The sequence below is a fragment of the Mycteria americana genome, chromosome 2, assembly GCF_035582795.1.
Source record: "Mycteria americana isolate JAX WOST 10 ecotype Jacksonville Zoo and Gardens chromosome 2, USCA_MyAme_1.0, whole genome shotgun sequence".
NCBI lineage: Eukaryota > Metazoa > Chordata > Aves > Ciconiiformes > Ciconiidae > Mycteria > Mycteria americana.
Window position 1 is genome coordinate 122,649,057 of NC_134366.1, and position 26,547 is coordinate 122,675,603.

Below are 26,547 nucleotides of genomic sequence, written 5' to 3' on the forward strand. Positions count from 1 at the left end.
ATGCCCACTAAGAGCTAGGGGCACTCCTGAAATGCACCTTTTGCTTTAGCTTCATCCAAAAGGAATCCGTTTTGCATGCCCCTCAACACTGTGCAACACAGACCACGGTAACAGTAGCTGTTACTAAGGACTAATACTTCATATTCAAACTAAATTTATAAGGTAGACGTACCCATAGTAGCAGCACTTCCCTTCCCCCAGTATACATGCTACTACTGTAAAGAGCAGCAGCAACCATTGGCAACTCCTCTCCCAAATGCTCACTTCTGTTGAGCAGTTTAGAAACCCACACAAAACAAATATGTATATATGTCTTTTCAACATGAGAAGAAATTCTCTTAACAAAGGCTTACTTTCATTTTGAGTAAAGTTTAAATCTTACCTATCAGTTAAAAAGGCACAAATAAGGTTTTTTGCCTCTTTAGAAATCTCATTGTCATCAGGGAAAGTAAGGGAGTTCTTATGGTTCATAATCTTACTGTATGTTCCAACCAAAGAATCTGCATAAAAAGGTGTATCACCTGAAAAGGCAATGAAAAAATTAAAAAGCAGATCAAAAGTATTGTAGATTTGTTTTATAATATTTGAACTACATATGCAACAATGGAAGCAACTAAGTGAACAATAGGCAAAGACAAATGTTTGAGAACTGTGCCAGAATATTTCTAAAACATATTCTATAAATACCATCATTAGTAAACTACAGATTATGTCAGAAGAGTAATGAATTAAACACTTAAAAACAACAGTGATTTTAACATGGAGTCTAGTTAAGTAGTGTAGTCAATTCTGATTATCTTACTACTCACCTACAAGCATCTCATACAAAAAGACTCCAACTGACCACCAGTCGCATTCTCGCCCATAGTAACCATCGCCACCCTGGGACTTCAATACTTCAGGAGAGATATAGTCTGGTGTTCCCACAGCCGTATCACATCGTACCATACCTTCCTACAAAGAGGAGGAAAATAGCCAGGCCCAAATATAAGATCCAAAATTGCAAGCCATTTCCAAGAGTTTATGCAGCCTAAGCAACATCAACAGATCAACATCAACTTTCATCAACAAATAGTTCTTTTCTGAATGGGTATTTTAACATTTTAAAATTCTAAGCTATTAAATCCAGAACAAAGCATCAGATTTGTCAAGCACAGTGAAAGCTACTTTAAAAACCTCAGTTAATATCCAAGAAGTAATCAGAATTGCATCTAGGCCCTGTAAACACCGCACAGCCTCTCCTGCTCGCGCCAGTATAAATGTGTCATATACCGAAAGGACATACTGTAAACAGGAAAAGCTCCTCTGTTAGCATAAATCGGTCAACATCAGGGATTTTGCTGACAGGATCAGCTAAAGTGCAAGATTTTCACCTCTGACTCAATACACTTAATGCCAGGAAGACTAAATGTAGACAGAGCCTTGAAAACAGACAGATTTCAAAACAGCTAACAGGTAAGAATATTTGACATGCCCCTGAGAAAGGGCTAGCAGAACAGACATCAGTCACACCTAGAATGCTGAAGCTGCAACCACGTGTCCCTTTCCAGTGCCATTCAGGCACTTCCGAAATAATCCTATGCTATTCCTAGAAATGGATCAGTAGAAAAACTTGCATAAAAATATATAACTAAGTAAATATAACAAATATAAATCCAGTGTTGCATATGCAGCAAATCCAGAATGCACCTAAATTAAGCTCCTATGCTGAGCAGTTTCTCTCCCACAGAGTAACCCTTCTCTTTCAAAAGCCTAGAGGAACCCAAGACTAGGCTCAAGACTATGCAGCTAGCTTTGTTTAGAACAGCATAAAATGTAACGTTTCGTTGATGCAAGTTTACTTCTGTAATGCTAAAACAAATAATACAAAAAGCTAAATACAGCAAGTACAAAGCTAATACAGCAAAGTTTCGTAATTTTTTTTTTTCTTTTTTGGCACTTACAGCTTAAACACTAGGATAATGTTTTTCTATATTTCAAAATTCCTCATTGTTAAGAACACAATCAGTCAAGGATAAATCTGTAATAAGTCAAAATAAAGCCAAATTTTGTGTCAGCTATTCCACTGAAGTGACTTGAGGCAACTCCTTGAATTTGTACACATAACCTGCACTTGGTTTTCATTGGCAAAGCAGCTAAATACAGTGATTTATTCAAAGCTCGTGGAATATGTTGAGAACACAATGTACATATTACACAGACTCTAAGTACCACGTATTTCAGATTGTTTTCCTCATATATATGTGCAAGCTGACATAAACCAATCAAGAGTTTTGTGTAGGGAACAACAGTGCTTCACAGTATGTGAAATACTGTTGTAAAATACTTTTTGTTTAATGACCTCAGGATGTATTTTTAAAAAATCAGTAATTCTATGACATTCTTTAAACCGTTTCCTTCACATTTTCCCTTTTGCTACATCAGCATACAGCTAATAAGTACAACTGGGATTCAGCAACGTGTACATCAGTTTTGATTCTTTCGTTACTGACACACTACATAAAAATAATCTCACTTCTTCGCATTAACTTTTGATAACCAAAGACTTAGATAGTCCAGAGGATCTAGAGACAATCAAAGGCTTGACTTCAGAAAGTTTCTCTAGGAAATAGTACAGAAGTTGATACAGTCCCTCCTTCAAGAACCATTTCTGCATTGCACATTGTCATTGAATAGGATGCATAAAGAATAGTAATGGGAACAGACTGGAACTTTTGACTCTTCTCATCTAGCTAAAAAGTTTTCAGTATATTTTCTTTTCACTTTTAAGTATGTTTTCCTTTCACAAACAGAAAAGTGAAATTAAAAACATGTTTACCTTGTTCATCTTCATACAAGTACCAAAATCTGCTAGTTTTAAATGACCAGCTTTATCTAGCAGCATATTATCAGGCTTCACATCTCTGAAAGGAGAAAAATATATTTGCTTAAAAGTAAATAAATCAATTTAACTTATGGAAACAATAATAGTCAACTATTCTTCAGATGCAACATTGCAAGGAAAAACACCAACATGAAAGCACCACTATTTCCTCCATTTTTTTCTGCTTTCTCTAAGTATCTGCTGACATAGACTGCTGAACTACAACATTTTAAAAAATTATAATGGATGTGGGAACACAGTCTTAAGTCACCAAATCTAACAAATCTGGACATCAATGTTGAACCTCAAGTCCCTAAAAAACATGCAACTCACTGGTTGAAGTACCTCTCTGCTAGGATCCAGCTACAGAAAAAAATCCATTCTGGTTCTGAGTTAGCTATCTTAAACAGACCTTGAAAACAGAGCTCCTTCTCTGTACCACTTCTATTTTAAGGGAACAAATGGATGTCATTTTCAGAATTGTATTAATATGAACAAGTATTTTTCCATGGCTCAAAAGGAGTATTGCCTTATGGCTGTTTCCACAAAGTACTTCCGTTATAGAAAAGAAGTTTTCATAAAGCAACTGGTAAAGTTCAGCATATCTAATGTTATTAAATATACTGAAGCAGAATAATAGTAGGAAACAATTATCAAGAAAACATAACGTGAATTTCAGGAGAAAGTATATTTCTGGGACCTCAAAGGAGAACTCTGGCCATAACTGTGAAATGAAGTGCAGTGGAAATGTATCAGTATACTCACAGAATAATTTTGGCTGGGAGGCATTTTTGTAAGACCCCTAGTTCAACTGCCTGATCAAAGTACAGCTAACACAGTTAGACTCAACTTCAAAATTATATTAGGTTCCTCAGGGTCAAATCCAGTCAAGTTTTGAATTTTTTTCAAGGATGGAGATTCCACAACCTCTCTAGGACTCTCTTCCACTGTTTGACCACCCTCATAGTGAAAAAATATTTCCTAATGAATAGCTAGATATTCCCTTGCTGCAACTTGTGTCATCCATTGCCTTTCAACTTTTTGGTGTGCAACTTCAAGTCTGGCTCCACCTTTTCTATAAAGTCCTGCTGGGCAGCTGATGACTGATGCTTTCTGTCTCACCTGAACACTGTTCATGTTGTGAATGAAAACATAGTGCTGACCCCAGTATCAACCCTCTGAGAAATCAGTGGTAGCAGACTGTTGGCTGGACATTGTACTACTGAGTACAACCCTTTGTTCTAGCTATTGAAACCGTACCTTTCCAATCTGGCTACATCAAAAACCTTGCTAAAGTTAAGACAAACAACACACACTGCTCTCCCCTCATCAGTGGAGCCCATCATCTCATCACAGAAGGCAACTGGGTTGGTAAGGCATGCTTTACCCTTGGTAAATCCAAGCAGGCCCCAATCACCTTCCCATCCACATGCTTGGAAATGGTTTCCTGATAATTTACTCCATAAGATTCCCAAGACTGCCTTTAAGCTGATCAGCCTGCAGTTCCCCTGATCATCCCCTCCTCGCCCTTCTCGGGGCAAGATGGGTGTGCCATTTGCTTCTTTCCAGTCTTTGGGAATCTCCCAATTGCCGCAGCCTTTCAAAGGTGACGACAGAGAGAAGTATCATAAGGATACTGGCCAGCTCCCTCATGACCCTTGGTACATCCCACCTGGTGCCTTGGACCTGTATATGTCCAGTTTGCATAACTGGGACTCAGCTTGATCTTCCTCTGCCACAGTAATACTTCACTCTCCCAACCTCTGCCACTAGGCACAGGGACCTGAGAAGCCTGAAAGCAGACCTTATCAACAAAGGCTAAGGCAAAGGCAGCAGCCTCAGCCGTTTCCATGTCCTTTGTCACTAGGTCCCTGATCTATTAAGCAGTGGGCTCACATTTTCATCAGTTTCCTTTCATTCCTCAGATTTGAATAGACTAACTCCAGTGGAAAACAAATTCCAAAAAATCTACTGATGTCAAAATAATCTAAATCTTCAGGAAAGAAACTTGCTGTGCTGCTGGCAACTTCTAATGCCTGCTTTCTAAAGCTTGCAATACATGTGTACAAATGGTTTTTTCAGCCAGACAATTTATCCATTAGATGTAGCATAGCTACATAATTAATGATGCTCCAGATCCTATTCAAGCAACAGATTAGTAGTTTGGTTTGCTTTGCTTTTTTGCAAAAACTTACATGTTAACACTGGTCTTCTGGCCAAATTACAAATTGACAATTTCTATACTAGGTCTTCCTCAAACTCTTCCTGTATTTTCTGCTGTAAAAATTATTCTTCTGCTCCTAGTTAATACAACTGAAAGCTCACAACAGATAAAAGTTCAAATATCAAAAAGAAAAAACTTCTCAACCTAACCGAGAAGTGACTACATTTCACTTTAGGGCAAGTACATAATACAAAACTAAGCCAAGTCCCTTTGCTCTGCACCTCAATTTTCCATCTTGCCCCTTACAAGAAAACATGTGGCTGGGAGATTTTTCTCACATTGTTCACAGATTCTTGTTTAATGGGTCACTGATGCCAGCTGAGGCTTCAAATGCAGAGCAGAGAATTAGTAATTCCTAACAGTGAATACTACTGCTATCAAATTCCCAAAACAGATTTTTCTGTTCCAAAGAAAAGAACCATTTTGGGGCCAACATGTTCATACCACTTTAGTTCTTGTATCTCTTGGTAAAGCGGGACAATTTTATTACTCCCTAAACTGAGGAACATCAGCCTGCTGAAAACCTTTACTTTGACTGTATCACCTTAGACTTGCAGTTTCTGATGGCAAGAACCTTTGAAGTTGTAAGATGGAATAATTATGAAATAATAATGAAGAAGTAACATCATAAATTTTAAAACTGCCTAAACAATTACTGAAGTCATTCTGGCAGCACCAGGAATAACACAACACTATGTAACAACACTTCTTTTCTTTTTCACCTGTGTATAAACCCCATTGAGTGAATTGCATCTAATGCAAGTACAACTTCAGCAGTATAAAATCTTGCCCATTTCTCCGGAACATCGTAGTTGCTCATTAAATTCACAAGGTCCCCACCAGGCATGTATTCCATCACCATGTAAAGGTAACGGTCATCTTGGAATGCGTAAAATAACTGTAAAAAGCGAATAAACAAAAAACAAGTCACTGAATGTTCCAGTTGTCTTTAATCTTTTGCTTGTTGGAAATCAAAGGAATTTCTGCACAAACTGATTTACAGAGTAACAGAATTGCTACAACTACTGCCGTAACTTTGCATCATCCAGCAAACCTCCTAAAAAGGAATTAATCTCTAGAGTAAATTTCAGCCAGATCTTCTGTCTCTTTATATTACAATGGAAGGAGTAGAGTCCTTGTTACAAATTAAGATTAGTGAATTTGGTGCAAGACATTTTGAGATCATTTCAAAGAATGCTCATTGCATAAGAGGAGAAAATGCTTCCTTATTCACTGGGATGCTAGTTGACAAATATGTAAACACAAAACTACTCTATTGCAAACATCTGGCCAAATCTCTCTGTGTTATCACTAAATATTTATTATTCTATTGTCAATGTATTTGTTGTTTAGAAAGTGAGCCTAAATTTTAAACAATTAAGTAAAAATATTTCCCTCACAGTTGTCAATGCTCTGTTCAACATGAGTACTGCAAGCAGATTTAAGTTTCCCAACTTAAAACTTTTTGAAAATCTTGGAAGTACTATTCTGGACAATCACTCCCAGACAGATAGTAATGTAGTTACCTATTTGATCTAGGTAAATCTGGAATCATTTTGTTTAATTCTAACCTAACAGAAGAATTTACATGCTTAAGGGTAAGAACAGTTTGAATGAACAAGTTAACATGTGCATACACAATGCATGATGATTACTTCAGGCGTGCTCCTTATAAACTTCAAAGGCACCAATGCCTCCCAAAAAATTGTCAGTGATAACACTGAAATGAGGAAAAAATAACCAGAGCGGGTGTAATTTGCAGTCAAATGTACACACAGAAATTAGAATATACAGAAGCTGTGTCTTAAGCATATCTTTCTGGTATGCTGGACGCCTCAAAGAATTTCTACAGAGCAGGCTCACCAATATGTATCTGGCAAAGAGTTTTAATAATAAACAGAATAGCTTATCTTGTAAATGTTATGACAAAATACAGTTTTGAAGCAAGTGCAGCATCCGCTATCCTAATGTTAATAATGTATTTCCCTAACAGACCAATACAACCAAAAAGGGACTTTGAAAAACTAAAAATAAAAACATGTAATTCCAAGTCATGCAGTGTTGTTAGGGAACTATTCTATAGTGACAATACTTTAAAAATATCACTATACCTGAACAACCCAGGGACTGTTAGCAAAAGCCATAATATCCCTTTCTTCCCAGAAGAATGCAGAATCTGACCTTTTTATCATCTCAAATTTGCTCAGAAGCTTCATAGCATACACTCTCCTTGAGGATTTATGCCTTACCTATGAAGACAAATGTGACACACAGAACACATTAGTTTGCCACATTAACATATGAAGAACACCACTGAATATATCACTTTTCCTACTTCATTATTTAACAAGTTTTATAAGACTCTTCACATTTTTATGAAGAATTATATACTGTAGGTCTACAGAATAATTACATTCTATTATCTGACAACATATGCATTGCTCTTAAAATACTTGCTAGAATATTCAACATAGAAGTCCATAGGCATAACAGTCGCTTTGTAATTTGTAGGTATGTGTCTTTAAAAGGATAAATATTGGCACTTGCTAAATACTATAAAGTTAAAACTATAAGCGTTTTCCAGAGTTCATTAGCAGAAATGTACACTTGCTGCCCTATTTCCAGTTTCTCCCACCAGTTCTCAACTCATTAAAGCAGGATGATAAGCCCGGTTGCTAATCTATCACAAACAACACAGAACATCTCTCATCCGTGAGAACTACACCCACAAAAATCTGGCATAGTCCCTGAACTGGCAGAAATTCTTCTAGTCCTGAAGATTTGTTCAAGTGTCCATGTATACAGTGGCAAAGACTAATTTTCTTGATTATGAGGAATACACATTCCATTTTATTTTAATAGAGAAGAGTGACTACAATGCAAAATAAGTACTTGTGCACTTTGAGAGTACTGAAATATGAGATTCTCAAAAACATTTCCATGGAATAAAAAGAAATAAAATTTCACTAAGCTAAAAGCTATAATATTATAAGACTGAATCTTCTGAACACTGTGTTCAGAAATAGATGCATGAGCAAATACTACAGAATACATTCAAATGTACAAATAGAAACATAACTTACCAACTGAACCTCCCCAAATGCCCCTCTACCGATCACCTTCACCACTTCATAATCTTCAGCTTTCATGCGGAGATCTCTCATTTTATTTACTGTGTCTTTATCTACATAAAAGAAAATTCACATTTCATATATAATCAATTTAATTAAACCCATTCACCTAATTTCAATTTTCATAGTTATTAGAAGATGTGCTGGTTAAAGAGGGGACTTCCTTTTGAACCTACCTTCCTATTGGAAACCTCTCTGCATAATGCATTACCTCATTCTCATTACCATAGTAACCAAAACCTGATATAAACATAATGCAATGACTCCACTGTGCAATCAAATCACCAGAGATCTTAATTTGGGAATTTCTTTTAAAATAATCACCTGCAAAAAAAAAGCTATGCAAAAATTTCATATCCAGCATGATCTTGCTTGTAAGCTGATCAGTATAAAAAGATTATTTCTGGATAAATATGCAACACATCTGAGAAAATATCATAACATACACATACGAGACACTTGAAGAAACTATTTTAAAAAAAATAAGCTTTCACTTTTCTGCACTTTCATTTGTTCTAATACTCAAGAAAGTAGATTTTAATTTAAAACATGCAGTGGGAATCACTGCAATTATTTACATAAACCTGTCATTCTATAAACTGCAATAATTTACAAACTCCCAGTGGGCAGATATTCTAATTCCAAATTTGGTCAAAGATTAAAACAGTCTATTTTAATCCATGTGGGTCAACACTGGCATGAGATTGCATGGAAAAGCTTCATGCTTCAGTATTTCTAAAAGCAAGGAACATCTACTAAAACTATATGCAACGATATTTTATTTTCAAAAATAATATTCTAGACTTAAAAGCCAAGTTTAGGAAGAAGTAAGGACAGGGGAAGAGAAAGGAGAAGAAACATCATTTTTTAAGTTCATATTTAAAAAAAATTATTAGGCAGACAACAGAAAATTACCATTAGATTTTTACCTAAACTGGCTATTACCTAAAACAAAAGCAGCATACATACAATTAAAGTTCAGTAAGATTTTAGTACCGCAACAGGAACAAACATAGCTTTGTTTGAATAAATACTCTGTGGCATTACTGTCTAATGTAAAGCCATCCCTTTACAACGCAGCATACCACTAGCTGATTTCAATAAATTATATTAAAATTGTAAATTCTGAAAAATTTCACACAATCAAATGATCAAAATATTCAGTAATTTAAAAAAATAATGCATCGCCTTATTTGCCCTGGTGAAAACTGACCCATAGTGGAGGATGAGTAAGACTGTATGGAAGTAAAATGCAGCAATTCTCATGAAAACTATTTTCTAGTTATTTGTTAGTTAACTTACTGCCTAGTAATCTAACAACAGGAGGTCCACCACTTCTGAAAGAAAAATCTTGACATTGGTGTAAAAGAAAGCTAGGCACAATATGAATGATTTAAATGGTTTTCAATCACAAGCCTCACCTATGGCCAAAACAGAATTATGGAAAATATATCTGAAGAGCAATCTAAACGAAAAATTTTTAAATAAGGGAAACCAGGCTTGTGAGCAGTTGCAAATTGCAATTTACTGATTGAGACACATACTAACACTTGATTATCTTCAGACAATAAATTACAGTAGCAACAGTGTTGGGAATTTGACCTCTGTATGCTAAGATCTGTTAAACAAGGTTTATCAGGCTGCAACATATTTAAATAGGCAGTTCCTTATCTCCCACTAACAGTGGAGGACCCAGCCACCTTACACTGTATGAACAGGTAGCTCCCATGGCAAAAGACTGCATTCTCCAACTTGCCCTGAAGTTTGATCATATGCTTAGATGCTGTCTTGAAATAAAATGAGTCCCTGCTGCAAAGTAGGGCTCTCACCCATCTTGATTCCTTTATTCCTTTAATTCTATATGGTAGAAAATTAATAAGGTTCTACATTTGCAATAATAACCCTCACAACCTTAGGCAGTAGAAGCAGATTTTGGAGGCTCCACAAATATAGAATGCAAACCAGAGAAAAATAAGACAGGATAAGGACTGTCTCATAGGACAATCACTCCATAAAATAAAGGAAACAAATTCCCATTTTATTTGCAATCTAGAAATTTATTTTAAAGTTCTAGAATAATGGTGCAAACTGTTTGGACAGCTAATACTGCAAAAAGATATTTTAAACAGTTTTCTATTAGAACTAAAATAAACATGAAAATGTTCCTATATGTCTTTTTTTTTTTTTTAAATAGAAATTTGAGACAAACTAGACTTCACAGTTCCCTCTAAGGCCACTACTCGCACATCCACAGCTTGCTTTCATATTTCAGCAAGCACAGCAAGATTAGTGTTCTACAGGCAGTTTGAAGTAAAATAATATGGTCTGGTCTCCACCTTCATATTACTTCAGGTCACATCTTACACAGTATATAATTTATACCTACAAGGTATTCATTATCAGATGGTAAACGTAAATTTCCTTTTCTTTCACTCAGCCCCCATTGCAAAAGTGCAGCTCTTTGAGACTCACTAATGATTTCACTATTCATAAAAATTACATTCAAATTATCTGTTGCAATGAGTATTTCCTTTGCCTAACACAACTTTTCTTTTCTCCAAGAGTTTCACCACACCTTCTCTGTAAATAACTGAGTATACAAAATGTGCATGTAACACGGCGTATGATATCAAATATGGTTTGAACTGTGAAAAGTTAAACAGAACATTTGAACTTAGGCCTTTCAGCAACCAGCTTACGTGTAAGTAGGCCATCAACTAGATCTAGTGGATTCAAATATTCCCACAAATGGGGAATAATATAAAATAAAACCCACAAATTCACTATCATTGCTTACAGTTGCACCAAGTAAACTATTTGAAAACACCTTGGAAACAGAAACAAAAACATAAATTTCAATGAAGCAACGACAAAAATTGGTTTAGTCAAATTACTTTATATTTGCCACAAAAGCCATTTATTACAACATTTAATTGATATGCTTAAGGCTGTAAAAACCTAGTAACATTAGTTTAATTTCAAGGCTTGCCCATTCAGTCCACAGGCAGAACTAAGTCTCGAATCAGCAAACATCTCTGCCATGATTTCCAGAATTTTTCAGTTTGGCAGCCTTTAGAAAAGACTTAACTCTTAAATGCCTTTTTGTTTGTTTGGGGGTTTTTTTAATTATGAAAATTATGGAACTATGACTTCTATTAAAAAAATCAACTTTATTAATTTAAAATTTTATTACAGAGTAGAATGTGCAGGAAATCTGGTAGTGGAAAAACACAGAGTAAATACAGAGAAGAATTCTGCAGACACATCAACTGCATGCACAAGTAAATACAGCAGCTATGCAGTATAAGAATTTCATGTGATAATGAAAAGAGACCTTTTATACTTAAAAAAAAAAGTCTACAAAACACATGGTCCAGTCTGTCAGTGAACAAATTTTTAATATGATTTCTTGACACTGTATACAAGTTATGTCATTTTACTGTTAATTGCTTATGATATATTAGCACATGAAATTACAAAGCAAGTTATGGGAATCCAGAGGGCTGCCAAGAACAAAGATAACAGGCCTTTCTCTTAAAAGGCTTTGTGCCATGAAAACAATGCCATTTACAGTGGCAACAAACTTGGACGTTCAATTGCTGGGGATTAGGTTTGAATAGGGGAAATAAATAAATAGACTCTTAAAACAACTTGCACCCAAAAACTTAATGCATCCCAAATCCCTAGCTGCCTTTCAAAAAGCTAGAACCACTTTTATTTTTTATTTTTGCTGGTATTTATAGTCTTTTGTTATTTAGTAACTGAAACATTAAATACTTACACCTGTTTAAGAAGTTATCAATGTTTTTGTTTTTTCTTAAGGCAGGAAAATCCAAGTCATATACCAAAGCATCTAATCCATCCTGAAAAAAAAACCAACAAGCAAAATTAAGTGTTTGGAAAAATAATTACCCATGCTGCTAATTGAACAGACAAGATAAAAACAGTTGTCCCTATCAATTTTACATACAAATGAAATCATTCACATTTATTTAATGATTCAGTCAGTCATTACGTGAAACAGCTGTTACTCCTCCACTTCCACTGGACTCTTCAAAACTTAATTTCCATCCATCCTAAAACAAATATACTTCTATGAATTATTAGTTACCTCAACTAGCACCACATTTACATGAAAACATTATTTTTTCCAAATATGAAAAGAACAACTAGCAGTTCTAATGAAGTTCAATAACGTTAAGAAGTCACAATGCATCACAGAGTAGGCACTTGAACATTAAGTGGCAACTGGCAAATATGGTAATTTAATTCAAGAGTCAACCCCACATTTTATTAACTGAATTCAGAGGGAATTTTCATGAACAAGATATTGGCTTTATACATTCTAGCTTAAATCTAGGAACGAACAGCCACAAGCCCATCTAGCATTAATACCATGGAATACATCCCTATGAACAAAAACAAAACAAAACCAAACCCATCAAAAAACCAACAGAAAAATACAACAACAAAGAAGAAGATAGTTTTAAGGTCTTGTTAAGTGCTGTAACCTTCCCAACTTAAACTTTAAGTGTAAATTTTACCACAGGTATACATGATTCTTCAGTGGATTGCATCTTCTCAGAGAAAAACTAAACCAGATATTTTGGTTGAAAACCACAGATATGGTACCTAATGAAAAATGATCAAGTATTCTAGGGAATTATATCACGAAGAATCAAATAGCATTACAGAGTCTTCTTTCTCAACTAGGTAATGTTTAAGTGACAACTGCAAAAACAGAGAGGAAGGTCATAAAATACAAATTGATGGATGTTAACAAAGCATGCCAGAGAAGTACTGCTATTTACTCATCCAATTTGTACCTACATGTCTATGCTATCTGTTCTTGACCTGTTGGGACCGAGATATTAGACCAGACATATCTTTGATCAGATCAGTTCAGATCTGATCAGACCTAATTTGACTGTTTTCAGCTTTTATAAAATTAGACAATACAGGATTGAAAGCTGATCCATCAGCCTTTGACTGCTACATCCATCAAGTAACTATGCCTGAAGAAAAGCTAGAGTATAAGCTTTTTGAAAGCTTATTTTCCAGGAATATATATTAGAGAACACACTTGATCTAGATTTAAAAGATTAGTCTTTGATCCCTCATTTCAAATTCAAACCTATTTCCCCCCCCCCCTCAGTCCACAGGAGATTTTAAGCTATAAAAAAATAAAATGCTATCAAAATCAAAATTATTTATAGGCTTGCAGTCCTCACTTTTGAAGTACGTGAGATAGAAATTATTTACTTCAGGTATAAAGAGAATAAGCAGTAAAATCATGCTAGAATTTGAAAACAGGGGTAAAGAAGTAAAACTACAAGGATAATCAGAATTACTTTAAAGGCTGGATATTACTAAATTTGTTAATTTCATAAAAACATTCCTGTTTTAAGTTACCTCTCCATACAGTGGCTTAGTTTGAACTAAGAAATGCTATAATGAAAATTATAAGAATCAAGAAAAGCATCACAATATTTTCACAGCACTTAAATAAAGTCAGGTTTTGCATCTTGAGTGTATGAAAGGATCCCCTTTTTGGACTTACACTGATGATGAAAAAGGAAAGCAAATGGCAATGAAAAAACATTTAATGGGTCAGTAATACAAATAAGAGAGTAAGGGGCCAACAACAATTTGGACTCAATACAGTTGTAGAAATAAAGCTATGCAGGGTAAGTGCAACTTAGTGAGAAATACTTTGTAACCTACTAAAAGGCACCTTTTCCAAAGATACATAGTAAATATCCAGGAAATCCACTAAAGAATTTCAATTATTTGGTAAATTCAACAGAGAAACCTTGATAACTGCTTGTACAGCAGCACAAAGTGCACCGGTAGCTCTATGCATTGAACCCCATGCATTGAGAAGCAGTAAGCAAAGAACACCTACGAGGCTGTAGGTCACATCCAGGGGTTTTTAAAAGCAGATGAGTGATGGTGATGAATTGCCAAAGTTTGGGGTCCACTCTGCCCTTAAGCCTTCAAATCTTGTTGACGTCAATCAATTTGTCCAGGGTCATAGCTATCACAGAAAACTTTTCCACACATCAAGCAGAAGCACAACAAAATTCTCAAAATCCTGGTTTGCTCTGGGGCACTGCAATTACCTGCTTCATTTCAGGGTTTGCTTCAAAAGCCAAAATTCAGTCTTTTTCTTTAGAGGAGGGGAGATTTTAAACACTGAATACAACAATATAGGACAAATGGGAATATTTACAAATTTTTAACATCAATCTTACTTTTGTATCATACTTTTTCTTTCAAAATATTAAAATATAAACCTATGCAGAAAAAAAGCAGTAACTACAGAAAGTGTCATGGTTTCATTGGTCTGTCAGGCATGTCAGGTATTTGTTGTGTTTCTTTCTAAAAGCTCTAAAATAAAGATGAAAAATAGTATACAAATTCACTTTTAACAGGCAAAAGCAAATTTCAATCCAGAATTTACCATGAAAACATTGCCTTTCAGATCTTAGATATGAACTCTTTCAAGTAAAACACTTAACAAAAAAAACCTGTGAAATACAGATTCAAGCTATTGATCTTGCATTAATTTCAAATCACACTTCAAAATCATGCAAACATCATCCAAGGAAGCTGCATGCCAAAGAGTTGCTTATTTAAAAGGCTCTTCAATAATCAGCTCCTCTTTGCTACAGTATCCAAAGAAGAAACCATCCTGGTTCAAAACTTTCACTAAAAAAAAAGGTAGGGGTGGGGTGGTGTCCCTATAATAATTAAGAGACTTGTAAATCCTTAACTCTCAAAATCATTAATTTCTTCAACTGAAGTATGTTTCTGAAGAAAAAAATAGCATGGTATTATTTTAATGGTGGACTGCAAATAGAAGACTAAGCTTAAGGTAGTTTTAGAGAATTGTGAATAATGGAAGTAAAATATTTAGGATACTTACTGTATAACATAAAACATGGAATAGCCTTTTTATTTCACTTACATTAGCTAAACCAGAAGAACTTGTGAATGCTACAAGCTGTCCCAGTACGAAGGGAAACACAGAAGCATGGCTATTTTAAGTGGTGTATCACTGGTGAACAAACAGGGAGGAGGAGCACACAAGCTCAACAGTGAGAAGGTGGAGCCAGTTGAAGGTGGTGCAGGTCACAGAGATGGGAACACACTACAGAGTTTTAGCAATAATGGTTAGGAGAAAAAGGGTAAAGGCCAAATGCAAGGAGACATGATCATTATTGTTGATGGCTGCACAGAACTAATTTCTCAGCTTCCTTGTTACCATCTTGCTCAATCTTTCAGTATGCCATGTGACGTTTTTCCTAATACAGACAGGAAGGAGCATCTTTCCTTCAATACCTATAGTAGCCATACCCTCCTCCTCTTAAAGAAAAAGGATACTAAGACATCATTATAACAGGCAACCCTACATCAAATACCTTAATAAGCTTTATTAAAATAAGAAGGCCTCATTTTTATAATGGATTTTTTTCCCCGCTTGGATGGGTTCAATATATTTTCAGTACGTATCTTCTTTAAATACAGCACATCCCGTACTACTTAGAAACATGTACTGTAGCTTAGAGGTATTTTCAGCTAACGCCAAGTTCTACCTTATTCTGTCATTACAGAGCAATTTTGCTGTTTAGCTTTGAGGTCTACACAGACATTTTCCTTTTATGTTAATAGTTAAATTAGATTACTAAAATAAATTGGTTTATAAAAGCAAACATATGACTTCCACTTACATCTTACCTGGTAACAGTATTTCAGAGATGACTGAAAAAGAACAGGGGGAGAAAAATTCCTTTCTAATGTCCTTCACTCAACCAGTTTCATGGTCTGATATAGTCTTTTCTGTATCACATTCATTTAATGAAATCATCAGTAGTTTCATAGTCGATTTAAAATACCTCATTTATCCTGAAATTAAAAAGAGGCATACTAGGGAGCCTCTTTTTACAATACACAGAGAGTTCTTCCATACGAAACCAACATTTCCACGTACTCTGTTTCATTTCGTTCATTACTACACCATGCTTAGAAGTTTCAAAAGAACAGATACATGGAATAAAATCAAAGGTCAGTCTGGATGCATATACTGCCTCTGGAGATGACGATAAAGGTGTCTAGGAAAGAGGATATGAACAAGTCCAGCGTATGGTAGTACTGCTCTGGTGTATTTGTGAGCCGGAAATGGCGCTGTCATAGTTAACAGCTCTAGGCAGAATTTTCTTCAGTGACCTTGTCTAAACATTTTCTGTATCTGTTTTAGTCTCTTGCATTTACAGCATCATACAGATATGAATTCCACCGCCTACAGGCTGCGTGAAAGTGTACGTCATTTTGAGCTTGCCATTCTTCAGTCACAAAAGAAACAATGATTCTTTACCCACCTGCCTCAAGACACAGCTTTACACACTTCGATCATTTCTCCCACGATTGTCTTTCTTCCAGTGACCCTTGTATGAAAGCTATTCCAATTCCCACCACCACCACCCTCCGGTGCTTTTTTCCTACTATATACTTTTTGAATCGGGAGGAAAACTGCAAATAGTATTTAAGTTGTGAGCACACCATAAGTACACAATGCAGTACAATGTTTTCTGTTCTTCATTAAATTTTAAGTTATTAACTGAAATATCCAGTTAATTTTTATAATCACTGTGTACTAAATTGATTCTTTCACAAAACTACGTACTATCAAGCAAAGCTAGTTCAACATTCAACTACACAAGCACATAAAGACGAGAGGTTTTTCTCTCATGCACTCACTCAACATTCATCAATGCTGAACTTCACCTACCACTTTTAATTACCAGACACCAACCCAGACACCAACGAATATTAATTTATTCTGTGATTTGCTATAGCTTTAATTTTTACTACTCTATCATCATTAATTAATCATTATTCACCATTTTAGATCACTTATGACTGTGAAATAGCACAGACCTGTTAGACTCCATTACTGATCTGTTTTGAATAAACTCATCACCAGCTCTCACTTCATTCATTCATCCATCCACAAAACAAGCCTAGCCCAAAGCAGTTTAGTTCTGATAAAAAGTTTAAGTGAAGAGCCTCATCAAAAGCTTTTTATTATCCTCATACTCAGCAATTACTTTAAGGAACTCCACTAGGTTTGCAAAGCATGACTTTCTTCCCCAATACATGCAGTAGCTCTTCCCCATCATAACACCTGTGGGCTCACTTGTTTTGCTGCTGGGCTGGGGGCTCCTGCATTATCCAAAAGATTTTTTTCTTCAATAGAAAAAGTAATAAAAAAGCTATATATTTACCATCTTCTTTACCACTGTTGTCAAAACAGTTTTAAGCATTAATGTAGATAAACACTAAGGTTATACACACACTAACATGCCTTAATGAGACACAATCAGGTACAAAAATGATGGATAAATATCAAGCAGTCTCAATGTCTCAGCAATCTTACTGCTTGCGTCATTTTGTCAACAAAACTCTTCTAGTGCCACTTTAGCTTGAGAGAGATCCTTCAGCATGAACACTGTAAAAAAAGAAGGATTCCAGTATGGAAACTTCTCTAAGCTTCTTTATGAAGAAATGTGCAGAAAGATATCTGCAACAGCCTTTTCCTTTACTTTCCCTTCAGTTTTTCTAAAAATATAGAATGCAATAATATAAAAGTTATCATTAATATACACATTAACTACACAATCTATTAGCACTGAATTTCTCAGGCTGTTACGCTAACTTCTTTTCATTAGATTCCTCTAAAATGTACTGGTCTTCTTCAGTTTGACTTAAGCAGTCCCATATTAGTTGGATTTTTTCCTACATTTTGGTCTATACCTATTTCCAAAGTTTTAGTGCATCAAACTGTCAGTCCTACCATGACTATACTGGACTGCCTCACTCTGTAACTACATTCCTTAATCTCAAAACTCAGTACAGTTGTGCAATGCTGGTTTTATTCAGATGTATGAATTAATATTAATGTAATTTTATAGCGAAATTCACTGTTAGAATATTTCAAAATATACTCCATCAAGCAACTTCAATTCAGCAAAACATTATCTCAGGATTCATAAGTGATATAAAGTAAAAAATATAGTATATGATCTACGTTATCAGGGTACAGTTATAGCATCTTTATATTTTGAATTTTTTACTTCATACACATTTCATTATGACATAGTATCATCTACTGGAAGCATATGACAACTAAAAGGGTATTAAATTCAGTTGAAACTTTGCTATTGAGACACTTGTTTATTTTACTATTTATCTAGCATTCAAAGAACTAAAAAAAACCTTAATGGGTATTACCAGCATACAAAATTTGCATTCCTCAGACCGACTGGCAGTTACCCAAGTTTAAAGTCTTTGCTACTTTTCCTTTTTTGGAGAGACCAAAGTAAGTCTTAAGATCTACAACTCTAACTACCCATATTTTAGTTCCTTGCATTGTAGCAATTTTCCTAATTATTTCCATAGTACTATAGCTTCCCTTCATATTTTAAATCAACAAACCTGACTGATCTTTATTTTCATGTGTTCATCATAATTTGTCATAATGCCCCATCATACATAAGTTGATCTCTGTGGTCAACTATCAATACTGAGAGAGCCTATTTAAGTGCTATAAGTGAGAAGCTAGTTTTTATATCCTATTTTTAAACATGCATGAAAAGTAATACCTCAACTCAATCATTAAAAAAAAAAAATTAGAAGTTTCTTTGAATTGTTTGAATTATCAGATCTTTGAATTGTCAGAGGGACCTGGAGAGGCTGGAGAAACTGGCAGAGAAGAATCTCATGAAGTTCAACAAAAGGAAATGCCAAATCCTGCACCTGGGGAGGAACAGCCCCAGGCACCAGCACATGTTGAGGGGGGGGTTTTGACCAGCTGGAAAGCAGCTCTGCCAAGAAGGACCTTGGGTCCTGGGTAGAGAACAAAGTGAGCCAGCAATGTGCCCTCACAGCAAAGGCAGCCAACAGCATCTTGGGCTGCATTAGGCAGAGCATTGCCAGCAGGTTGAGGGAGGTGATCCTTCTCCTCTACTCAGCACTGGTGAGGCCACACCTGTAGTGCTGTGTCCAGTTCTGGGCTCTCCAGCACAAGACAGACATGGGCATACTGGAGCAAGTTCAGCAAAGGGCCATAAAGATGATTAAGGGACTGGAGCATCTCTCATACTATAAGGCTGAGGGAGCTGGGACTGTTCAGCCTGGGGAAGAGAAGGCTCGAGGGCGAACCTTACCCATGTGTATAAAATGGGAGGGAATGAAGAACATGGAGCCAGACTCTTCTCAATGGTGTCTACTGACAGGACAAGAGGCAACAGGCACAAATTAAAAACATGAGATTCCATCTGAATGCAAGAACACACTTTTTTTACTGTGATGGTGACCAAATACAGGTTGCCTAGAAAGGTTGCAGAGTCTCCATCTGTGGAGATACTCAAAACCTGACTGGACATGGTCCTGGGCAACCTGCTCTAGCTGACCCTGCTTAAGCAAAGGTGTTGGACTAGATGATCTTAAGAGGTCCCTTCCAATCTAAACAATTCAATTTTGTCTACAACACCAGGCTATGCTTTTGGTTTGCGTAAAGGTAGTTCCTGCAATGAATTATCCTATCAAAAATACCCTTTAACTCCCTAGGGGGGCAAGTGATAAACAAGACCACCTCGTTACAAGGCTTAGCTTTGCATGATTCATGTTTTTCAGCCCTCCAAGCAAGTCCACAGCAGCCATTACTCCTTTGTGACAAGGACAGACTTTTTCTGATGCTACTAACTGAATCAAGAGAAAACCTTGGACCCCTCTTTGATACTTACTGTTTTGGGGAATACCCTACTGCCACTCCATTGGTAAGGAAAAACACACACACAGGACCTTCCTCTGGTATCCAACAGTAACACTTTTCTTTTTTAATTAAATGAGAAAGCATAAGTTTACCTGAGAAACAAGTACTGAATAGATCTATACAACTCACTAGTTTCAGGCAAGAACACCGTTTGAAAGCCAACTTTCAGGCCAATGCCAATAGTGTTACATTTATCTATCTCTAATCAAGTAAACAAAAGATCCCTCTACCTAGTTTTAAGTTAATCACATTCATTTATTTTGCTGTCCAGAGAACAGGAAACTGCAATTTAGTACTTCATCTTTAAAGCAGACAAGTCAATCTAGACAGAGTTAAGACACCTCACTTAAGAAGTTTCATGACATTGTTAGACTAGGCAAAGTATACAAACTGACATACAAGCCTGAGTACAAGGCACTTGATTCATCACCCATTCTTGTTGCCAGCCTGACACAATTCTACAGAGCTCGTTACTTCTTAATATCTTTCAATACTCATAAAGAGCTTTTGCAAATTTAGGTTAAATACATAGCCTTTCACAAAGAAAAAAATTTTAACTCAGTAAAGAGCTAAGTGGTTATCTCAGTAAAGATTTAAAAGCTAAATAAGGAGATCTTGAAACCTCAAGGCAGGATTATTGAAAGCAGTATGGATTATTGCTTTCATTTCAGCCTTTTAAAAGAGTTGTTCCATGTGTAGTTGCAAACTTCACCCATATCACATTCTGTGCAGTTACATATATAAGTACATGTACATGCTTTCTGTTCAAACATCAATTGTTCAACATTTTTACTGACAAATTCCTAGAGTATACACTTACTACATGACTGAGTAAATTATGAATATCGATATCTCAAAATATATTGATACACACACACATATATATCAAAATACACACTGTCACTAACAACAGAGCCCACAGACCTCTCAATATTGTTAACATCCATATTAGCACTGAAGGAAGCCTCAGGTGCAAGTCTACAGACAGGTATAACAGACAAGCAGTAATGCTCCTTCACAGGCATGTAGTTTTACCAGGTGTTGCTGTTTTTCCACTGCAGCAATGAATCTTACCACCTGAAACATCTTGTAAAATAAACTAAAATAAAATGCAGTGCAAATCTGGGAAATCAACTCATATACAGTAAGCATGCAAGACTACTGTCAGTATCCAGTACACATATAATTCAGAGAACCTCCATGCCTCAGGCTTCTGCTAAAACTGAGGGCAAGTCATAGTTCCTTCACACCAGAGCCCCTCTGTCCACTGACTAGATGCAGGAACCTTGGATCCATAGATCTGAGTGACACATATTTAAGGCACTATTTTATGCCTAAAATTATGGAAAGTTCACATTGGCTGAAGATGCATTCCAGACAATGTATTTCAGTGGAGTTTTTTTTCTCCTCCAAACTCAGACTTCTAACACTATATTACAACACTAATTTCACTACAGTAGGATATTTTATCCTGGTTAATAGTCCTTACATCCAAATTTCAATTTATTACATTAATGTTTTGTTATTTCAATTTAGCATCAGAATTAATTCCATTTAATATTACATCTTTAAGAACAACTATCAGATGAGAGAGCAGTGTCCTCAAAGGAAGATGAAGAATATAGACCAAAATATCATCAAGAATATATTTCAGTAAAATTTATGCAGAAAAAAGTACAATAGATATTGTTTGAAGATAGTTCAGGGAGATGTGTAACAGCAGCATAAACTGAAAACATTAAGTCAAATTATATTATTTCATTTCACAGCAAGTGAGACCTCTGGATATTTGCATCTGATTTTCCTTAAAAAAGGTTCACTTGCATGGGCTGATATGCTCTGTGGGCAAGTTTTACAAACTACAAAGCTTGTATACCAAATGTGGCACATTCTGCCATCAATAGAATACCTTACATAAAAGACTAAAACAGGTGTATAACTATCTGGAGGGCTACATAGATTCTTGATATTCTAATGTGTAGAAAATAAGAAAATAGATGGCATACTTTAGGTTTAAATGATTTATCAAGTCATATTTGTCTCACACTAGGATTAAATAAAGCATAAGTACAGCTTCCTAAAACTGCTTGTTCGATAAAACTGTATTAAATGTGTTGAACACAAGTACACTTAAAGAATATATATTTAAATAATCTTAAGAAAAGAGGGAGTACTGAAAGTTAAAGAACTGACTGATGTTTATCACCATGGAAGCGGCATTCCACAGCGACTTCAGCACTTGGCATTATGAAGTGCCTCATAGGTCTAAAGTTCCCAGCTACTGTAACAACTGCGACTGGGGGATGAGCAGCCACCCTGACATACAGCAGGGTAACACTATCCAGAGAAGTACCTCAAGGGGGAAAAGTGTGACCTCACATCCTTTTGAGTTCTCAAAGTTATCATATTACAAAAAATATAAGGCAAGCCCTGTTCCCCCCACCTAAAATGTAAAGTAACTACTTAAGAAAATTTAAAAAAAAAAAAAAAAAAAAGCCAAATCTCACTTGTAAATTACACCAGCAAAAGTCCTTTGAGGTCCCCACAGCTTTCTTGGTTATCCTGGGAGGACAGATTCTTCCACAGGCAGCACATATAGATCTACCGCCTCTGGTTTAGAAGTCCTAACATTTTTATTTTAAACACACACACTTATAACTACCAATTTAGACCAGTGGGAGTCAACACTCTAAGGAACACTCACTAGAAAGCAAAAGATAGATAAAAATTAACACTACGGATGCAAATACTGGTACATAACTTCCCTTCAATAAAATGGCATAGAAGACAGACAGATCAGAGATACGGAAGAATAAAGAGAAACTGTTCCAGTCCCAGCTCAAAAGTCTTAGGCTTCTTTGGGCAGCAGCCTGCAAGGAATCAGGTAAAGACTTCAATGAAAGGAAAGCAATTGCACAACTCCATTAAGAAAGAGTGGTATTTAGCAAAGGAAACAGAACCCCCTCCACATCTGTTGCTTGGGAAATTACTGTCTGCCTCTCACATTTTTTCCAGGCAGGTATCCATGAAGCCAGACTTCAGGAAGTAAGCTTTAGTCAGTTGGACAAGATGGGAATTAGCAAGATGCCAACACGTTCATAAGAAGAAACGTAACATGTTATTGCAAACAACATAAAAAAAAGTGCATTAGCTCTTGTACAAGCTGTTAAATATGCAAAGCAACTTTAGATCTCTTAGCTTAACACATTATGGTAAAAGTAGAGTAAGTTCTCCCATCAAGAGCTTAAATTGCTGCCTCTAGCTGCCCCGCTATACCTTTCTCTGAAAAGTGTTATCCCTGTTATGGAAAAAAAAAACACTCCACCCCAAACAAACCAAAAAGCATTACCAGCAAAATTTGCAATATAGTAAGTCTGTGGAAATGTAACTAACTTTTCTATAAAGCAACAATACCTCATCAGCCATATAGTACCTGTTGTCACCTGACCTGGATTATGTTTGCTGCCAACAAAACTGTGTGTTAACTACAGATATAAACAATAAGCTATAAAACAATAAAAAGGCAAGTTCTATGTTTAGGCTTAACAACTCAGTCTCTGGAGATTATATTAGTTCAATAATTATGCTTTAGCAAAGATTCTCCAAAAAGCTGTATCGAAGAAAAAAAAACAAAAAACACCACTCTACTACTAGTAATACCATCTAGCCCACAAAAAAGAACACAGTGACTAGAGACAGAGGCTAGACGAACTAAGAGAAAGACAAAAAAGTACTTAATTTTTTAAACAGAGGGCAGACAATTAATTGAATAACTTTCCAAGAAAGAGTGAGAACATAATTTTTCCAGCAGTGTGGAAACACTGCACAAAATCTTCCCTACCTCCTCATCAAAAGGGAAATTCTTCCCTAAAACTCTAGAACAAGTCAAAACAGTTTTAAAATTAGAGGTGAATAGCCATGATAGAAGTCCAAAAATGAAGGTTATGAAAGAATTATACTAAAAATACTTTGTAGAAACTGAAATAGTAATTTGTAAAGCTATATGCCTTTCTTTAGTGTCACATGCAACCCACAGCCTGGAAAAAAAAAAATACGGGAAGTTGAGCACAACTCAAGCAGAGTATTAACTCTGAGAAGCTTCTCTGACTGTGCAATCTCCTGTCAAAGCTCTAGCTACATTTCTGCAATAGACATTCCATCACAGGCAATCACACGTCAAACAGATATTTGAAATATGCAACTAAACAAGAATTTAACACTACTTAAGAATTTGTGCCTCATTATGCCGTTTCATAATGCAAACCCTAGCAAAGCTCATGGACTTTTTTCATGTATTGATTAAAAGAAAAACTTCACTTTTACTGACAGAAGATTTATATATACATAAAACCAATGTTTTTCTATATTTATTCTTTTTCCCATGATTAATACAGCCACAAGAATGATTTTAATGTGTTTTTTTTAAAAAAAGATAATAAAAACTCCATGAGAATTACTTTAGATATAGACTAGTTACTTCTACTGCCAAGTACTAAGATTCCTCAGAATTGACAGGATTTTGTTACTAACAGGAACAAAACAGCAAGTTTTTCACATTTTTCAGGGATTTGCACTGCTAATATAGAACAAAGCACTTCTGCTAACAAATTGTCTCCAGATTTCAGAATCCAATGCATTAAATTTATAAATTGACCTACAACAACATGCTTTTACCCACTACCTTTAAGCAATTAAAAAAAGTGTGAGACATGCTCTTTTTCAAAATGCGCCTGAAGAAAAAATGATAACACGTACAGACAATGCCATTAGCAACACAATTTTTAATTAATACTGGATGTTTAAGTGTACTTTCAAGCCACTAATAGTGACTACTTTCAGATCAAAAAATACTTCAACAGTATTTCAAACCAATCTCTTCTAAGCACTCTTTTTACCCTTTCTGACACCATAGTACAGTCATGACTAAAATCTTGAATGCTTTGGACTGCATGTAAAAAAAGAGAGGTGTAACTACAAAATCAAAAACCTGCATGAAAACATGGTTCCATATTCAAGTACTGAAATGACAGAACAGAACCAAAGTTGTCCATGGAAACCTAGGGTGGCTTTTTCCAATTGCAAGTTTCTCACATGATAACCAGTAAGGATTTTATCATATGTAACACTGCAACAATACAAGTCAGCATACCTGGGATTTTCAAGTACAGTATTTCAAGACTAGAGGAAGAAAGGAAGTATTATAAATCCATTAGTAGCATCCAACACTTAATTTTGAAAGGGCCCAGAGATTATGTGATTTGTTAGGTTTGTAAGTTATTTATTTTGGGACACGCAAAAGTTTTTCTAGGTTCCTTTTAAGCCTTGAGACTCAAGCTTGAGAAAAACTAAAGCCATTGACTTCATATGCCAAGAAACAAAGTATGTCCCAGCATTTCCAATACAGTTGCTCAAGCATGAGACACTCGACAGCAGAACTTCGTAAAACAGTGGTATTCAACTTTTAGAATACTTGGTATTTTCACCAAGCTTATATACTGCTATTGTAGGGATGAAAAATACTAAAATGCTAAGAAATAGCTGAAAAACAACTCTTCCAGCAACTTTTCCAGCTACAACAACATGAAAGAGTTAAGTCAACTCTTCTCTAATACTATTCTCCCTACACAACACTTCAGAACTTGCGAAAAACATGCCCTCACCCAAAGAGGATGCAGTAGATTGATATATGTCCTCCAAAGGCATGATTTTCTTTTGGATTTAGAAGAGGGGAAAAAACAAATCTTAGCCCAAGAGGAAAGAGAGCCAGGGCTGTCTGGACCATTGCCACTACCATGGAATCTTGTCAAAGTCTCTCCTGCCTGTCCTTACAAGGGAGCAAGGCTGAGCTTGGGCTGATTAATGTAATCTCTACAGGAGATGAGGGCGAGCAATATTTTTGTCACACCATAAAAGCCTGCCATGAAACAAATCAGAGCACGCTAACATTACGTTTTCTGTTCCTCCATCCCACAGACCATTTTGAGTAGCTATCATTTAGTTTCTTATTAAGCAGAGAACAAAACTGATGAAAATGTGTTTTCTAAAAAATAAAACAAAAGCTCATGAAAGGCTAGGTTTAACTTGGATCCAACTTCTATATGATTTTTTTTCCCCCAGCATTTGTTTTGTGAAAGCATTTTTCCCCGCATCCAATTAAAAAAACAAAAACAAAAACCATAAAAAAGCACTACTTTCTTAGAAATCTACACGAATGAAGGGACTAGGTATACCTAGGGTGTATATATGTATATCTAACCAGTGGTTCAAAAGCCATGTCCAGTCAGGTCAGGTAGTATCTGCTACTTCCCATTCATATAAAATCTGTGTTTGTAAAACACCTAGTGAAGCAGGTTCACAATTTCTAAATACTACAAAATATCAACAAGTGATATTCCAGAACATAATTAAAGAGCAGTAGTATCATCTCAAGAATTCAGAGTTACACTTTTGTCAGACATCCTGCACTTCACTTTCCAGAAGTCCCTCCTGGACC

General features: G+C 35.7%; 1 protein-coding gene across 2 annotated transcripts in view; it reads right to left on the bottom strand.

The window, feature by feature from the left end:
- ROCK1 (Rho associated coiled-coil containing protein kinase 1) overlaps positions 1 to 26,547 on the bottom strand; it is a 94,531-nt gene that overhangs the window by 46,883 nt on the left and 21,101 nt on the right. Inside the window, exons 3-9 of one of the 2 annotated variants that reach the window (XM_075494456.1) lie at positions 12,000 to 12,081; positions 8,171 to 8,271; positions 7,199 to 7,336; positions 5,810 to 5,985; positions 2,819 to 2,903; positions 810 to 954; positions 383 to 521 (exon numbers count right to left, since the gene is read on the bottom strand). In XM_075494456.1, coding sequence (XP_075350571.1) covers positions 383 to 521; positions 810 to 954; positions 2,819 to 2,903; positions 5,810 to 5,985; positions 7,199 to 7,336; positions 8,171 to 8,271; positions 12,000 to 12,081 — 866 coding nt within the window. Of the gene's footprint in view, positions 1 to 382; positions 522 to 809; positions 955 to 2,818; positions 2,904 to 5,809; positions 5,986 to 7,198; positions 7,337 to 8,170; positions 8,272 to 11,999; positions 12,082 to 26,547 lie in introns of those variants that run through there. The other variant, XM_075494457.1, reaches the window with a different exon arrangement.